Source organism: Hippopotamus amphibius, chromosome 10, assembly GCF_030028045.1.
Source record: "Hippopotamus amphibius kiboko isolate mHipAmp2 chromosome 10, mHipAmp2.hap2, whole genome shotgun sequence".
NCBI lineage: Eukaryota > Metazoa > Chordata > Mammalia > Artiodactyla > Hippopotamidae > Hippopotamus > Hippopotamus amphibius.
The window spans coordinates 86,933,484-86,951,432 of record NC_080195.1 but is presented as its reverse complement, the minus strand read 5'-3'; the positions used below and the strand labels follow the sequence as shown (position 1 = coordinate 86,951,432).

Genomic DNA, 17,949 nt, shown 5'->3' with positions numbered 1-17,949 from the left:
GATTGAATTGTTCTGGGGTGAAAACCAGTCATGAGTATTTTTAAAGCTCCATGGGAGAATCTAATGTGCAGTCAGCTTTGAGAAGCTATGACCGAGTTCTTGGCACTGATCTCAGTCTCGTAGACTTATCATTTAGGACAGAATGAGGCTTAGGTGGAAAAGAAGCATTTGTTCTTTCTTGGTTTGGGGGTAGGTCTTTAGCTGGCCACCACTGTTGTGCTTTCACTTGTCATTTTATAATGCTAAGAAGACTTTAAAAGCCAAAAATAACTTGGTCTAAAAGCCTTCAGGTTTACTTGTCTTTCCTGCTTACTTTGTTTTCATAGGGAAGTGTTTCAGTGGAATGTGAGGGTAAGGGTACAATCAAGATTTTGATTCTCTGTATAAGTGGATATCCTGTGGTGAGCACAAATGCTTACCACCTCCTTTCTGCCTCAGATGATCTGAAGATTAGTTGAGCACTTGAAGCAGTCTATAGTGTTGATCTTGTTCCCTCTAAATAAAAAGGACTACCACTCTCACTGATATGCTAGTTACAAATTCTCAGCATTAATAATTTTGTGTCATTTTCCTGCTATGAATCACATGGAGAGAGGAAAAAATCCAGGGACTATATGTTGTGTGTGTGTGTGTGTGTGTGTATATGTGTGTGGCTTTTCCGAAATGTTTGAAGATCATATCCAGAATATGTGGAAGACATAAAATATAAATCAACAAAATAAAGGGCTCTTTTCTTTCTTTCTGAAACACTTTCCTTGCAATCTTTCTTCAGAATGTCTGGTGAAAGCAAGCTACCTCCTAGTTTAAAGCATAATCAATGTATTGCTTATATTTCTAAGAAACGAATAGGTCCCTAACATTTCAAGTGTACCAGCATTCCAAAACAGGTTATGGATTATGTGTTATTAGTAGATACATTCTGAAAGTAGTGATATTACAAAGCAAATTTTGGCTCACATGTCTTTCCAAGTGTTTGATCCAAAGACATTTTAGTTATGATACAAGGACATTTATTTGGGAGAGCGCCCTACAGATTACCCTTAAGAACGCTGTTATTTTGCTGCAGATGTATATGTCATAGCTTTTATATGGTATGACTCCATGCATCAGTAATAAATTTATAACATTTGTATGTAAAATCAAACTGTTCTTTTTGGGAAGGTTGCTGTTTAGTAGCACTTAATGTATAAACGTTTTACACTAAAATTTTTGCATTATAGCTTTTACAAGAGTGTTGTATATTAATCAGGGTAATTATCGCTAGCTGCTATACCAAACAGCTCCTATCCCTTCAGTGCCTTAGCACAGTAAGAGCTTATTTCTCATGGACACAGTGATTTATAAAGATCGTGTGGCTCTCCTCTAAGTTGTAGTGTAAAGATGTATGCTTCTTAAATATTGAGACACTGTTATTTCCAAGATGGGACCTTGATGGTTTCTGAGTGAGGGAAGACAGAATGTAAGTGATCATTTGGGAGGTTCTAGGACTAGTCCTGCAAGTGGTACCTGTCACTCCTCTTCACTGGCAAGAACTCTGTCACATGACATCATGCTAACTACTGGAACGGGAAAGTAATCTTACCTTGTGTACAATAAGGGGAATTGGGAATGGTAGAAAATATCGGTCTCTATCTCAAAGACTATACAAAAAGTCATACACATTAAGGAGTGTTCTTCTCCCTTGGATAAAGTCTCACCTGAGCATACATTGTTCAGTCCAAATCATCTATTCCATTTGCATAAGCCGAAGAATAACCTTTAAAGTTAGTACATTGACTAATGCTGAACAAAGGAGGCAGAGAGGTAGTTCTCTGTCAACCGTTTTTCCCTAAATTATCTCCTTCCAGCCTGTTCTCCCCTCATCCTACTATCTATTCACAGAAAGAGCTCTTTCCCAGCTCTGCCATAGACTAGCTTTGACCATTGAGGAAATTCTTTATTCATTAGTCTATTCATGCAAATATTTATTAAGTTCATACCAAGTAACAGGCACAACGGGAACCATACAGACAAAACTCCCTGTCCTCCTGTAGCTTACATTCTAGTGAGAGAAGGTAAAGGCCAACGTAAATATAGAAGTGAAAAAGAAAAGTCTAGAAGATGGAGGTGTCATGGAGGCAAAAAAAACTTAGGAAGGAAGTTGAGAAATCTAGAGGTGGGGGGAGATATTTTTAAAGTAGAGTGTTCAGGGAAGGCCTTACCAAGACGATGACCTTTGAGAAAAGACTGGAAGATTATAAGGGAAAGAACAGTCTGAGGAAAAGTTATTCCAGGAAATGAGAACAGCAAGTGGAATCCTGCAGTATTTGATAAAAAGGAAGAAGAGCGGTGTGACTGAAGCAGAGAGAGAAACAAAATAGAATATGAAGTCAGACAAGTACGAGACAACCATGTTCTGTAGGACCTTTAAGCTTCTATAAGGACATTGGCTCTTTACTTTGAGTGGGAAACCACTGATGGGGTGTGTGTGTGTGTGTATGGGTGTGTGTGTGTGTGTCTTTAAGGCAGAGGAGTGATAGGATTTTCCTTATGTTTTTTATTTTTTAAAAAAAGTCATTCTAGGTGTTATGTTGAAATAGACTGAACGGGCTTCTATGTGGAATCACGGAAACCCCATGGGGAATTATAGAAGTGATGTAGGGAATAGATGCTAGAGGTTCATGCCAAGCTAGAATCGGGGGAAGCAATGAGAAAGGTTGAATTCTGAATATAGTTTGGAGGTAGAGCTCACAGCGTTTGTTAATGATATTAATAAAGTCTATAAAGCAGGGAAGCCAAAGATTACTCCAAAGTATGGCCAACTTGTAGTAATCAAGATGAGGAATTAGAGAGGAAGCATGTTTTATGGAGGAAGATCTAGAGCTCAGTTTTCATGTGTGAAATTTGAGATGCTTTCTAAACCTCAGAGCTGAATTCTCCAGTATGGATATAGTTAGATGAGTCTGGAGTTTACAGAAGGAGAGGCCCAGGCTGGAGATTCTTGATTTCTTTATGCCTTTTTTTTCTTACCTAAAAAAAGAGTATAAGAATGGCACATATATCATTGGGCTGTTGTGTGCCTGACAATAGCAAATCCTCAGTAGGCCAGTGAGACTCTTTAGTGAATTGATTTAGTTGAAATGAATCAGCAGAGAAATGAATAATAAATTTAATTTAAGTAAACATATTTGATTACATACTTTTATTTTTTCCACAGCCATTCTTAATCTCATCTTTTTTCCAGTTTGTTTATTTCAATGTGCTTTCAATGTTCTTTCTTCTTAGACTATACAAACTCCAAGGATATTACTTTATATGTAGCCGTATAATTTCAGGTTAAATTAAATAGTAATCAGAATTCTAGCTAGCATAAGCAGATGCCATTTTGGCCATTTTAAAATTAGGCTGCTCTGATGGAGAATAAAAATCAATGACAAGATATGTTATTTTAGAAGCAAATATGATAATTTCCCCTCAACTGGCAGACAACTCCAATAACCCAAATGAAATAATTAATTTGCATTTATGATAATACAAACTGAAGGAAGCCAGTATTGAGTATAAAGGAAACACCAAACTCACTGGTGGATTATTCAACAAACAGATCTCTCGATATTGGATTAGCTCTTCATTTTGGAAGAAATGTTCCAATTGCAGCTTTATTCTCCCAGATAGAAACCCTGTTCCCTTCAATAATTAGTAATTCATAACCTAACAGGAGGACATACATAAGAACTTGGAGTGCTGCTCCAACGTGGGAACTCCCCAAGCAGATACTGAGGAGGTTTTCACTGTCAATTCACTGGAGGACAATATTATTTTGCTCATAAAATAGAGTATTAAGCTTCTTAAGAAAGTCTTTAAAAGGAGCAACTTAGTAGCCTTCCTTAAGGAAACTGTCTTCTGTACACAAGAAGTTTACACTTTCCCCGTTTAAATTTCACGAACAATATTATTAGAAACAAGTGCACCATTACTAAAATGACATGGGAAATAATTACCTATGTTATATACAGTATCCTCTGTTAATGATATGTGTGTATATTGTCCATGATCTTTGATCTTTGTGAACAAATAATATAATTACTGATACTCAAAGGATGAACAAAAACATTTACAACAGCATTCCAGAAAAATGAGAAGAAAATAATCCAAAAGGATGTTAGAATATTTAGAATATTTCAAAATCTTCAACAAAGTAATTTCAGGACGAGTATAATAGTATGAATTATATAATCTATAATACTTAAAGAAATATGAAAGAAGGGACTATGGCTTCACAATTGAAGATGTTCAGAATATAAAAGTGTCATGGTCTGAAAAGCTAATAAAAGAAAAATGAAAAGTTAGCTGGGTATTTGAACTTTTAAGTGTTTCATATCTGATATTTAATGTGAAGAGCTTTTGTGAAAAATTATCTATTCCGCTACATCTCAAATTTTCATGATGCATTGTCTACTCCAGCACCATGAAGCATATTCTATCTAAACTCTGAACATTGGTTATTACTTATTAAAATTAATTCATTGGAAGATTGTAATATATTAGTTGTAACTCATTAGCTAACTCATGAAACGAACAGCCAGAATTGGTTGTCAGGCAGAATGTTAATTGCATTTAATAATCGTTAGCTTAACCCTTTGACTGTTGCTAAATGTGCCACATACACGGATAAGAGCAGTCATATGCTGTGTATGATATGGGATACAGTTCTTAATTTCCCGAGGGCAACATTTCCTTTGGAGATTGGCAGGGCAGCTTCTATTCTTCCCAGGGCCTTTTAGTAACACAGCTGCTAGAATTCTCATTGTTTTGTGTCTTGGTATTTCTACTTTGGGGAGGTGGCAATGAACAGTGGATTAAAGATGGAGAAACCATAAACTGCCCTTTATACCTTGAGCATCAGCCTCAGTGTGCAGTTGACAACACTCTCCATGTACAGTAGTTGGATAAAACCAGTCAATTTTATTTCAAAGACACTGTGATCAAAAGATAGCAAAGAAATCAATAATGTGCATTTTTGATATAAATAATTGACCTTTTCCTCCCCCAAATTCATTTTGCATGGGTGATACCTTTAGGAGGGCAAGGGTTTTTTCTTCATCTTGAATTAAAACCTGTATTTTTTATTACATTTTAGTCCATTCTAAACATTATTCAAAATTTTTAGATCTTCCGCCACCACCAGATCCCCCTCCAGGTCAGGGTTTAAGGCAGCAGATAGGCCTGAGCCAGCATGCTGGTAGCGTGGAAAACTCAACAGAGAGAAAAGGAAGCTCTCTGGAGAGACAGCAAGCCTCCAACTTAGAAGACACAAAGAGCTCACTGGATTGTCCAGCTAAAACGTCCCTAGAGTGGCAGCGACAAACCCAGGAATGGATAAACTCCACAGAACGCCAAGAAGACATACGGAAAGCCCTCCACAAACAAGGTGTTGGACCAGGTGTGTTCCGCACAGTCCCAAGAAAGTGTGAACTTTTACCTTTTTTTTTTCTACCAGGTATTTTGGAAATGCCCGTTGTTTAAGGGCATCTGAAATGCATTTGCCTTGAATCACTAACTGAAGTTGGAATTCGCAGCAGAGCTCGCCAGCACATCCCTTAGGGCTGAGTCCAGTGGGGTCGTCCCTCAAGTTAACCTCTGCATAGGGTCTTTCAGCCCAAGAGATCTCTGGGCTTCATCTGTAGTGCTCAGAAGGCCATTTGATTTTTTTTTGCCTTTTAATGTTTGTATTGACTACTTTTAAGACCACTAAATTTCATCTTCAGTATCAGTTAAATCTCTGCCTTCAACCAGTTTGTCCATTTTGACTGAAGTAACTAGTCATTTTGAAAGGAGAACTCACTTCAGTCAGATCAGTAAATTAATAACAAAGTTGCAAATAAATAGGCAACCACAGAATCCTTGTCTTAGAAAAGGCTAAACTGGGGCCTGCGCTGGCTCCAACTGATTACGTTTAGTTCATTGTTAACACTTCAATGGGAAATGTTTTTGTTTATAAATCAAGCTTCCTGGAAATGTCACAAAAGAAGCTGTATGGTTTGCGGTTGGATTTTTTTTTCGGTGGAGGGATGTCGAGCCAATTATAGAAATGCATTTCTGGAACATCTCATGTCAGGATTCACTGACACACACACACACACACACACACAAGCACAATGGAAAGAGTTTCCTTACACATTCCTTTATTCTTTCGGACTCAGTCTTTTCTGGATGTGTCCTCTACTCATGCATTTTCAATAATTATATTTTGTCACAACTTGGTGCTTAAGGTTTTAGAAAATATAGTTAGGAAAGAGCCAGAAGATGATAATATTAGTATCTAAATTTAGTGGAATATTTAGGAAGCTTACATCATTAAGGCTGTGAGAGAAATATCATGTGATCCTTGTCATCAAAGACTATCTAAGAAGAGAAATACTAAACTCAGTCAGCATTTTTTTAGACATCGAATCATAGTAATAATAACCCATGCCTAGAAAGAAAGAAAACAGCAGAGGGGTGGAGAGGAAGAGAGGGGGCAGAAAGAAGGAAAGAAAGGAAGAAAGGAAGAAAGAAAGAAAGAAAGAAAGAAAGAAAGAAAGAAAGAAAGAAAGAAAGAAAGAAAGAAAGAAAGAAAGAAAGAAAGAAAGAAAAGAAAGAGAAAGAAAGAAAGAGAAAGAGAGAGACAGAGAAAGAAAAAGAAAGAGAAAGAAAGAGAAAGAAAGAAAGAAAGAAAGAAAGAAAGAAAGAAAGAAAGAAAGAAAGAAAGAAAGAAAGAAAGAAAAGAAGGAGGGAAGGAAGGAGGGAAGGAAGGAAGAAAGAAAGAGAGAAAAAAGAGAAAGAAAAAAGTTATTCCAAAGTATTAGATATTTAGTAATGCACATCATGAATTATTTTTTAGAGAGATGGTACATGAAAAGAATATGAACATTATTGATTAAAATGAATGAGTTTCTTTTTCTTTGAAGGAAATACACAGCTTTTCAAATAATGTATTTGTATCCAAAGAAGCAATAGAAAGTTAAGAAGCTTAGTTTATTAACTAATATATAGTTCTTTATCTAAATTGATTGAGAAAATGTTGCTATAATTTAAACTAAAACAGAAACCATGTTCCTTCCATCTTAATGAAAAAACTAAATTGCAGCCTCATGAAACCCAGAATTTATTCTCAGAAATGCTTTTGTTAAACAATATGGTTGTTGTGTGCAAATCTCTTTTATAATGAATTTAAATTTTGCAAATAATATGTAACGTTATATACTTATCCCAAGATCTCTTTTAATTTAATCCTGCCTCAGTTCCTATTGTAGGAAATGCTGCTCGTACATGGAAATTCCTTTAATATCCAGGCCTTATTAAACTCTTATTTTTAATTTTAATAAAGAGTGAAATGATAAAATAGCCTAGCTTGAACTTAGTATTTAAAGTTAAATGTTTTGCCTCCACGTTGCTATTTAAGTGAACATTTTGTGTCTTTTTTTCAGAGGAGAACTTGGTGCCCTACAGCAAGCCCAGTTTCCCATCTCCAGGTGGTCACAGCTCATCAGGAACATCTTCTTCTAAGGGATCCACTGGACCTAGGAAAGCCGAGGCATTGAGAGGAAGCCACCAGCGCAATGCCAGCGACCTTCTTGACATAGGATACATGGGCTCAAATAGTCAAGGACAGTTTACAGGTGAATTATGTAAGTGCTTTAGGACATTTCAAAAGCTGTGGTGATTCAGCAAGAAGATTGGGTTAATAATGTAAGGGAGAAAAAAGGTTTTCCTTGACTCTCTTAGGATCTCTGACTGGGTCTGAAAACCAAACTGACAAGACAGACTAACATACGAAAAAAGCATACACATTTTCTTGAATTTTTACACAAACATGGGAGCCTTACCAACAGAATGAAGACTCAGAGACGTAACCAGAGCAGGAAGCTTTTTGATCCTTTAGACGAAGAAACAGTAAACGGGTGAAAATTTGATAAGACAGAGAGGTTTGGGCTAGGGAGAGTACATGGTGAAGCAGTCACGAAGAAGAGAAGGGTTAGTTGGACAAAGTTTGTACAGATTTCTCAGCCCCCAAGTCCCCATCTCTGGTGACAAGAATATCTTCCTTCCTCCTAGTATACAGAGGGGTACCTGTCACATAGGAGTTTTTGTGATCATCCTTCAGGGCAGGATGAGGTGGGAGAGGTCAGAGCGACCTTTCTGCTTCTGCTGTTTTGTTCAAACTCCCTCACCTTAAGATATTTACTATGCCAAGGTCCCGTATTTTGGAACAGCCTGTCCTGAACCCCATCAATACCAATGCCACAGTAAACACATTTCAAAATTGTAGAAAGCTTACTTGGAGAAAAAAGATAAATTGTGATTTTGAGCAGGTTGGGTCATAACGAAGAGCAGTACTGTTTACATCAGTCGAATAAACATTTCTTCTGTTTCAGGTTTGAATTATTCTATACAAAAGTTGCATCATTTAGGCAATTAATATTAATACTTACAAATTAATTAAATATAATTCTTTTTCTAGTTTTCTTTCTCTTTTTTACCTCAGCACAAAAGGAAATATTGGCCCATTGGTAGTTTTAAAGAACCTCCTTGGGAATTCATCATCCTCTAGCTGCTCTTCATTTATTTATTTTTTAAAATTTAGGCCGTCAACCTCGAAAAGTTGATCTTTGATTTTAGTTAATTTGTAATACTTTGGTTATACTAATATATAAATAAATTTCTCTTTTTGATAAAGAACTGGCATTGGTAGTTAATATAACTGATCTACTTTCCAAATATAAAATACTAGAGAAAGTAGGATGTCACATGTCACACACAGTAAAAAGCATTGAACGCTGTGTAAATTTCATCATGAAAGTTACCTCAGTACCCAATGTCAAAATTATACTTGCTGACTATTTTCAACTGCTTCCTTGAATTCAGTTTATCTGAAGGAATAGCCCTGAGTTTCAGTATTCTCAGCCTTTACTGGTTATGTGAGAAGAGAAAGTAAAGTACCTTCCTAACCTCTCTATTTCTTTATCTAAAAAATTGCTTTACTCTTATGCTCACATCACAGACTGAGAGTTGCCGTGAGATAATGAAAAGTGAAAGTACTCTTAAAAACTGTGAATTTCTTTATTAATGGAAGTTATCATTACTGTTGTCGATTACTAATCTGATTGTAATTAAGATATGTTTATAATTTTAATTTGATTCAGGACTACTTGGATTTTTCTTTAACTCTAGTATTGGAGTACTTACAGACTCATAAGAAGTGCAAAAATGATCTACTTGGATTTTAAGTCTTCAGATTTTACTGTGTTTTTTTCTTTCCCTTTCCATAAGTAAAATTTCTTAAATTAACAACCTCACAAAATCCAAAATGTCATCTTCATCTTTTATCTGTTTGCTTTACGATTTGTCATGCTGATCAAGCTAAAGAATACTTAATTTAAGTGTAAACTTATTTCTGATTTTTTTTCAAATCTCTTTATAGAGTAACTGAGAGGAGACATGCAAAGCTGCTCTGAAGGACCATCAGGTCTGAACTCATGGAAGTGATGACACTAAACAGTGCAATGAACAATTTCTTTATTTATGTACTATTAAAAGAACTGTAAATGCAATGTAAAGACACACAGCCACACATATCCCACAGATATTTTACTTGTGTTCTCTTAAGTACACCACCCACCTTAACTCTTTCTTGTCAGGAGTATATAAAAAAGAAAGACAACAAAGCTTGCCCTCCAGGAAGAAAAGGATTTTCCTCTGTATATAATTTCTTTTGTGCATTGCTATGCAAGCTCACTCTTTTTAGCTCTGTTCATATTAATGTCTGTTCTTATTGGTCTGTTGTACTATATGTGAATTAATAGGCTGTGGTGCCATATATTAACTTTTAATTGTGTAACTGTTATGTTTAAATTTTGCACTGCAATTTTATTTGGTGATAAGCACAAATCTCTACTCCTCGTGACATGAAGAAAAAGACTGAATGTGAAGGGAGTTTCTGTACTGTAAGCTAGGTTGGATAATGCTGGTTGTAACCAATCATGTTAGGGGGTTTTCAGTTGGGGTGTAGAAATAGGAAGATGCAAAGGAACAGTGGTGTTGGCGAAGTCTTCTTTGAACATCAGGGACTGAGTCAATAAAGAGAAAAAAAAAGCAGAAAGGTGGCTTTTACTATTGATGAAAGCAGGGGTCAAAAGGAGGAAGCTGAAGTCTTAAGAATGAATAGGCATTAAAATACACAGGTAGCAAAGATGTACTAAACTTGCTATAAAAGAAAAAGGAAATTAAAGTTATATTTAGAATCAACTTTACCTTTCGTGGGAATTGACCCGTGTGAGAATTACAACAAGCAAAAGGAAATTAAGGTGTTTCACAAGAGCTGTATTTATATTACAGTTTTTTTAAAAAGCATTTTCTGAATTACCATAACTAATCTCTCCAACTCATTAAGTCAGAATATAATATGCAGTTCCCCAAGGAAACAAACAAAATGAACTCTAGAATATCTAGCAAATAAGTAAAGAGGTAATTTATTATTAGGACATACTCGGGCTGCTTCCAAATACAAAATCTCCAGTGGAATATCTTGTTTCATCTTTCTAATACATGTACAGTACACACTAGAGGATAGAGCTGCATCACTTAAATTCATGACTTTTTAAAAATAATGCAGTCTATATACAATTTTGTGTTGTATTTGATTAAGAAGTGAAGTTATGCCACCAAATGTATAGCCAAATTGTAAGTGCTTAAAAAGCAGTGCTCAGAGTATGTTCAGTTCACAGTAAGTAGATTTATCAGAATAAATATTTTATGGTACATTCTCAAAAATTGGCTACCAACTAAAATATGTCTGACCCATTTTGAATGAGTAAATTGGAAAGAAAAATTTTAAAGAAGAAAAATGCATGTTTATACACTTTTTAAATAAAACCAAACCTCGTAAGTGGACATTAATAACAGTGTCCTGCCTCATTTGTTTTCACGACTTTGAGAACAAGAAGTTCCTGAACATCAGTCATGTATGGTCCAAATGAATATGACTTTGAGATATATGTTAGCTACTGTACATGTACAGTCAATCAGTCAAGTAGAACTTTCCTAAAATTCCCAAACTAAATCCCACTTGTGACATTTTGCCACGTGCTGCCTACGCAATTGTAAATTCTATTTCTAGTTATACTTTCTCATGTTTTTCCTATGATGTGTTCCGTAGTTGGTACTTTGAAAAATATTCAATGTAATGATTAGGATCAATTCTAAAATATGGGGCCAGTTTGAATGACAATTCATACTCCTTGGATTATCAGCTCAGTCACCAGTCATGTGTCATATTGTTTTAGCAAAGGGAGGATTTAGTTACGTGTTTCCATCTTTTTTATTCCCTGAGACTGCATCCACACGGGCAAGAGTAGAGCAACGTAATGTTCTTTATGGGCACCAACGTCTCCTTGGTCCCATGTAGTTCATTTCTGCATCGAAGAGAAAAAGAATTCTGAGACACATTTATTAATCCTTTTATCATCTTTTTACCATCAGTGCCTGAATTTTAATGCAGTTTGATTTCTCTGGGACAAAGAGACTGGGGACAATGAGAATTTTCTGTGAAGAATGAATACATACGCATTCACAACTGCAGTGTGTGAGGAATTTAATTTTTTATGTATGCTGTTTCCTACTTCACCTCTTTCTATTTAAAAGCAAATTTGTGTTTGTTTTTATTTCCTCTTTATGCTCATTTATAACCCAAGTTAGCCTAAAACTTTTATTCATTACACAGATTACACAGAGACTTTTACCCCTGGTAACTGGCAGGTGTATGTGACTAATAAACCAAGACTTCAACCACAGAGTATGTGTATGCAGGTGACTTCTGGAGCAATGGAGAGCATAGCATCATACCCTCCTGATTATCTTCAGTGCATAAAAATTAACTGTTTTGGTTAGATTCTGTCAGACCTTGTGGTTACTTGAAATGTTCTTTTACAATCATTCACATTCTCTGTTAAGTCTAGTTTTAAATTAATTGGTTTCAGTCTAATATTGCACCCAAAATATCTTCCTCCCGTAGACATAAAGCAAGAAAAAACACTATGGCTATCTACATGACTTCAGGAACACTACCAAAAATCAAAAGCCTTTGTCAACTTGCTACATGTAAGAAACTTCCAGTAAGTTTGAATCAGAAGAGCGTGAGAGATACCATGATTTTTTTCATTTGAAGCCAATTAAATGAATGTGATTGGAAATTCACAGAGCTCACTCTTGTGAAGGTCTAAACAGAAGCCTGCATAAGCTGTCAGAAGGAAGTCTGGGTGGGAGAGAATGTAATCTTATCTTGCACTCACAGGCAGCACTGCTGTGCAGTCACGCCCCACACAAGCACAGCTCCATTCTTAACATGCAAGGTCCGCAATGGGGCTGTGGCCAAATCAGCGCCCCAACTCAGGTATGCCTCGATGTACAAAGGCAGAGTCACCCTACCCCTTCTCCACATCTGCCCCATGCCATATTTAAAGTAAGGTGGGATAGTACAGGGGCATGAAAACAGTTGATTTCTTCATAGGATTTGAATCCAGTTCAATGGAGAATATAGGAAAATCAAGATTGACATTTAAGATACCCTGTAACCAAAGGGAAGTAAAAACATTGCAAGTTGACCTTCTCTGGGTAACAAAACATTAAATGGTGTTCTATGTCATAGTCTAATGCTCTGGCTATTTAAATATACCTTCAATGGGATTTAAGTTGAAAGTTTGTATGAGTTTAATAGAACACCTCCAAATTTCTATTCAACAAAGTTATGTAATTGTGCATTGACAACATAATACCAATGAGCTCTAAACTGTGGTCTAGCTTCTCCACTGGAAAGTGATTGTGTGTCAGTATTAAAGATATGCAGAACCATAACATTCACTAATATGTTCATCTGCTTCTGTACATTGTATTTATAGAATTACATGACAAGAATTGGTATAAAGCAACGTCTTTCCACATTATCTTAGAGGTGAAGTTGCTTTTATTTTGCTTCTCTATGATATGTACTTCAAATGAAACACCATACTTTTTTTTAATGAAATTCAATATACTGATTTTTCTTATCTCAAAATTTTCAAAAGCATTTGTTGTGACTTTAAAGTGTTGCAAGATAAGGGATTTTGTGGCCGTGGGTAGACTTTTTATACTTTGTTTTATAGATGGATTTTTTTTAACTGTAGTTTGTTTAAGTCACCAAACAGCGTCCAAAATCTTAATGTTTCATTTGATGTTGTTAGATCAGAAAAGAAATTGGCATAAAATTGGTTAATAGTATTGTCAAAGAATTGTGTATTGTGTACTCACTGGGAAAAAAATAAAATATATTCACATTTCAAATTTGTAAAAAAGCCATTTATGTAAAACAGACTTGCTTGTAGACAAATCAAAAACAGACTATTTGTCACTTTCAGAAATCTCCATTAATATTTTGTGACCAAATGCATGATCTCATTTTCTCACTTGGTTATGGGTTGGGTGGTGATTAATAGAAACTGATGTTGACTTCTGGTAGTGATTAAAAGTCACTGATGAAGAATATTAAGAGCATTTGAAATTATAGACCCCATTCCATCAGCACAATGAAATTATAGATCCCATTCCATTAGCACAACTTTGCAGATCTGAGCTTCCCCGCCCCATAAAGGCCTTCAGGTACATAGAACATTTCTTGGCTACACAATTACTTATACATTATTTTTTAAATATAATTAAGTGTGAGAATTGGAAGAAAATGGATATTTCTTAATTGCTTTAGAATAGTTCATGATAATTTTTTTAAGACAATGGATGTTGAAAAGTTATCCTAGGGACTTGGTAGAAAAGAAAAATTCTCTATTCTATTGTAAATAAATATTCTTAAATGTTTCATTCTTTTTCACTAAATACAATTACAGGATCATATGCTCTCTAAAAACAAAGAATTTTTGAGTTCTTTAAATGAATAATCATAGTAACAAGAAAATGAAAAAAAAAAGAAAAACTCTGAAACATTTTGTTTAAAAAATATTTTTTAAAAATGCACGATAAGTGGACATTTCAGAGTTTCATTTAGTTGAGATTAACAATAAGAAAATAAAATAGTATTAAAATAATTACAAACAATGCTATATTAATATAATAAAATGGCAATGTATAATACATGTGGTTAAAGAAAAAATATATCAGTTACCAGTATGAAAAATGGTAGAGGAATTACAAAACAGTCATTGCTCTATTGAATCTGAGTGTCCCACAAATGGCAGAGGTGCAAAGTTATCAGAAAGGTTTATTAAAGTAATACACTATTCTCTCTTAATTACTGTACATGAGCTAGAGACAAAAGAGATCAATGTTAAAAGATAGCATTTAAACAACAAAGAATATTTAATGTCCTCAACTTGTGAAAATGTCTTTTACATTTTTCAAAGAAGCGATCAGGAGAGTTCGTGCAAAATTTCACTTCGTAGCCGAGATATGAAATAAAACTGCAATAACAGAAAACTGTGGTAAGAATTTAAAAGAAAACATAAGTAGAAAGACTTGCTAAGGGTGGGGCAGAGGCCGGGGGTGGGGGTTAGATGCCTTCTCCAAAAGCTTTCAAGGATTCTTTCACCTTGATGAATTTAGTGTTTGGTTTTGGCCTTCACCTTCAGAAGGAATTTTCTTAAGGCCCAGGGAAGGAATCTGGTACATAAGAGTGCTGCAAAGCTGTCAAGAATCGCAGTAACAGACGCAAGACACTTGTATGATTGTACGTTTAATTTATAAAGAGCTACAAAGGTAACTTCCTTTGAATCTTCTAGTCAACACATTTTCTCCTTCCAGCTGTCAAGCTACAAGAAATATATATTTTCAGTTTTCTCCATAATTAATAAAGGGAAGATACTTTTGTTTTATAATTCAAATACAATGACCTTGGGCTCAGGTCAGTGTTTGTTTGCAGGCCCTTGTGACTGCCCTTAGATCATAGCACCGTAGCACTTTTGCCTATAAAATGCCTTGGTGGATACAGCTTCTGGGTAGTAGACATTTTCTGGTCAATTTTTAGAAGATGTTTTTCTAGAGAACATCTATGAATAATTTGTTTCTGACAAACAGTGGTTTGTTTTGTTTTGTTTTGTTTTTTTGTCCTTGTTCACTTATTCCTTCTGCAAGCAAGCATTGAGATATTATGCTAAGAATTAAATATTCAGAGTAATTAAAACAGAAATAGCTTTTTCCTTCACAAATAGGTTAGTATCTTCTGCGAAGTCTGGCCCTGATCTCTAGAAAAGTATCTTTCTGATTCACATTTTTGAACTAAGGGAAAAGAGGCATGAAGCAAGGCTTTCCAAAAAATTCACAGGCAATAAAATGTGCATCAGCTTCATTAACTTACCTTCACCCCATCACATTATCCAATATTATAGTTTTCCTCAAAATAGTCTGTGGAATTTTACTAAATATTTGAAAAATAAAGAAGAAGAAGATAAAGGAGTGAAAACTCTATGGTTGAATATGTAGAGATTTCTCTACTACTTGACTCCTTTTCAAATTTGTTCAAATCCTCTTTGATATTTAAGAAAAAAAAAAAAAGGCTCACACGATGCCCCTTAGTCCTGGGGCATCTTGTGAGACTAGTACTATGTGAACGCACTTTGAGAAATACTCTCCTAGAAGCTGTCATACCTCATTCTGTCCCTAGGCTCTACATCTGTGGCCCCCAAGGCATGAATGCCATGCCTTCCTGTGGTTTTTCAAAGTCAATATTAAGTCATGAGAAAGACACATATGAATCCCAGGTATTCTGTAGGGACAATAGAAAAAAGTATGTAGTGAGAAATTGCATGTATCCTCCCCATTTTTTATAGAGTTTCAAGTATTTAATTGATAACAGTGTTGAGCCCTTGAGCAACAGATAAGGCTGCCATATGTTCTTTAGCTTTTCCATATTTCTTTTGTGTATTGTTAAATCTCCAAATCACTGGGCTAAAATGAGCACACAAAATACATTCATTGTCGTCCGTCTCCCCTAACTCCTAACTCATACAAAAGGATAGTGTATTCATTTTTTTAAGAGTTCTGTCTGATTATTACTAGGTTCTACTTCAAATGGAACATTGTTAAAAATAATAGTGGGTCACACAAAATTTGCAGGGACAGAACTTACAATTTGTCAGTAAGACAATAGAGAGCTAAGTTGCAGTGGGATGTGGAAAACAGCTACTTAGTAATGATGAAATTCAGTGTATGCAGAAATGGATAGATATAAAAATACAAAAGAGAAATTGAGGATTACCGTTATATGAACTTTTTGCTGGCATTAAGTATAAAAGAAGATGATATGTTATAAGGGAAATTAAAGTGAAATGGAGGGAGTAGGGACTTAAATGTACTTGATTCATTTTGAATAATGGTAGATGAATGCAATCAATAGATTAAAATGCCCCGACATAGATGATTTGAGAGTAGTTGCTTATGGGTAATGGTTAGTTTAATAAAAAAGATTAAACAGATAAATGGTAGCAGGCTGGAAAAAAAGACACAAGAGGAAAATGGCAGTCAGCTTAAGAAAAGGGATTAAAACATTTTCAATAAATGTGTAAGCATTTTTGTGCAAGTAATTATACTCCAAAGATTAAATCCCTGTCTTGGTTAATGTTGATGATGCTAATTTTTCTTAGCATTTCCCTGGCACTTAAAGTATACTACAACTATACCTAAAATGTATAAAATACACACTCATAAGCATATGACAATAAAGCATAATTTTTAAAGAAACGTGTGTTAAATGTCCAATACCATCCAATTCCTATTAAAATCATTTGACTAGTTATTATTATGAAAGTTAGAATTTATAGTGATAATAAAAGCTGTCATTGAATCTCAAGAGGAAAGATGTTCTGCATGTGTTTAATAATATTCCAAATGAAAAGAATTATAATACTTCAAATGTATTTTGTAGCCAATAAAAGTAATAGGAGATACATACATATGTATACATATACACACATACATATACATACATATACATATATACGTATATACATATGTAAATTATCGTCCATCCAGTAGAATCTAAGATATGATGAATACACTCATGGCGTGTGGAAAAGGGGCACCTAACAAAGACTATAGGAAGTGTCAAGACAAGTGTCCCAGACTGAACAATGCTTTAGATTATCTCTGTTTCTCCTGGAAAAATTGTATAAGCATTTATCTTAGATGTATGTATACGTGCACTCATGTGCATTTATGTCTCTATATACGTGCATATGTATTTGTGTGTGCCTACACATACACTCATTTTTATACATACATTTATATTTATACATATGTGTACATACACTCATGTACACATAAATTTGTATATATCATATGCATCTTATATATCATAATGTATACGTGAAGGAATGGGTATTTTGTTGTTTGAATAAGCAAATGTTTTAGAATGAATAAACAGACGTTGCACACGTAGTACTGTGCTTGGCACAACGTGGTGGGGGGCTGGCAGTGGTAAATTACACAATATCATTATCAACTAGTCAAAAGCAGTAGACGGCATCAACATTACAAGTAGAAAGTGAAGCCAACAATAGAAGGCTGTGAATGTGAGAAATCCATTTCAGGAGTTTACAGGTAGGAGAGAACACTGAGGGTTGCTATGGTCAGTGAGACTTCGGTGATAAAAGGGATTGAGTTTGACCTTAAATGGGAAGAACTGATAGACAATAACCTGGTGGAGAGAAAGCAGACACAATGCAGTCTCCAGCCTACAGGAAACTGCAGTCTCATGAGAGAACCAGTGAACTGAACCAACATTTCCAAATGATGGAATCCAAGATAGGATATGTGCGGTTTGATAGTGAGGTGTAGAAGGTGGGCACCTAACAGATTCTAGGGGTCAAGCCAGGCATTGCAGACTACATGCCCCTGAGTCTCTATGCCTCCTGACGAAAGGAGTTAAATGAGGGCTTCACTTTCCCTTTGCCA

At 35.2% G+C, this 17,949-nt stretch overlaps 1 protein-coding gene across 12 annotated transcripts in view; it reads left to right on the top strand.

Moving 5' to 3' along the window:
• Positions 1–13,309, top strand: part of ROBO2 (roundabout guidance receptor 2) — a 570,793-nt gene extending 557,484 nt beyond the window's left edge. For 8 of the 12 annotated variants that reach the window (XM_057696195.1, XM_057696199.1, XM_057696197.1 and 5 more), the window contains 3 exons: positions 5,150–5,422; positions 7,449–7,649; positions 9,443–13,309. In XM_057696195.1, coding sequence (XP_057552178.1) covers positions 5,150–5,422; positions 7,449–7,649; positions 9,443–9,444 — 476 coding nt within the window. In that variant the 3' untranslated portion in view covers positions 9,445–13,309. The remainder of the gene's footprint in view (positions 1–5,149; positions 5,423–7,448; positions 7,650–9,442) is intronic. The other 4 variants (XM_057696205.1, XM_057696204.1, XM_057696200.1 and 1 more) reach the window with 2 other exon arrangements.
• The last annotated feature ends 4,640 nt before the right edge of the window (positions 13,310–17,949 follow it).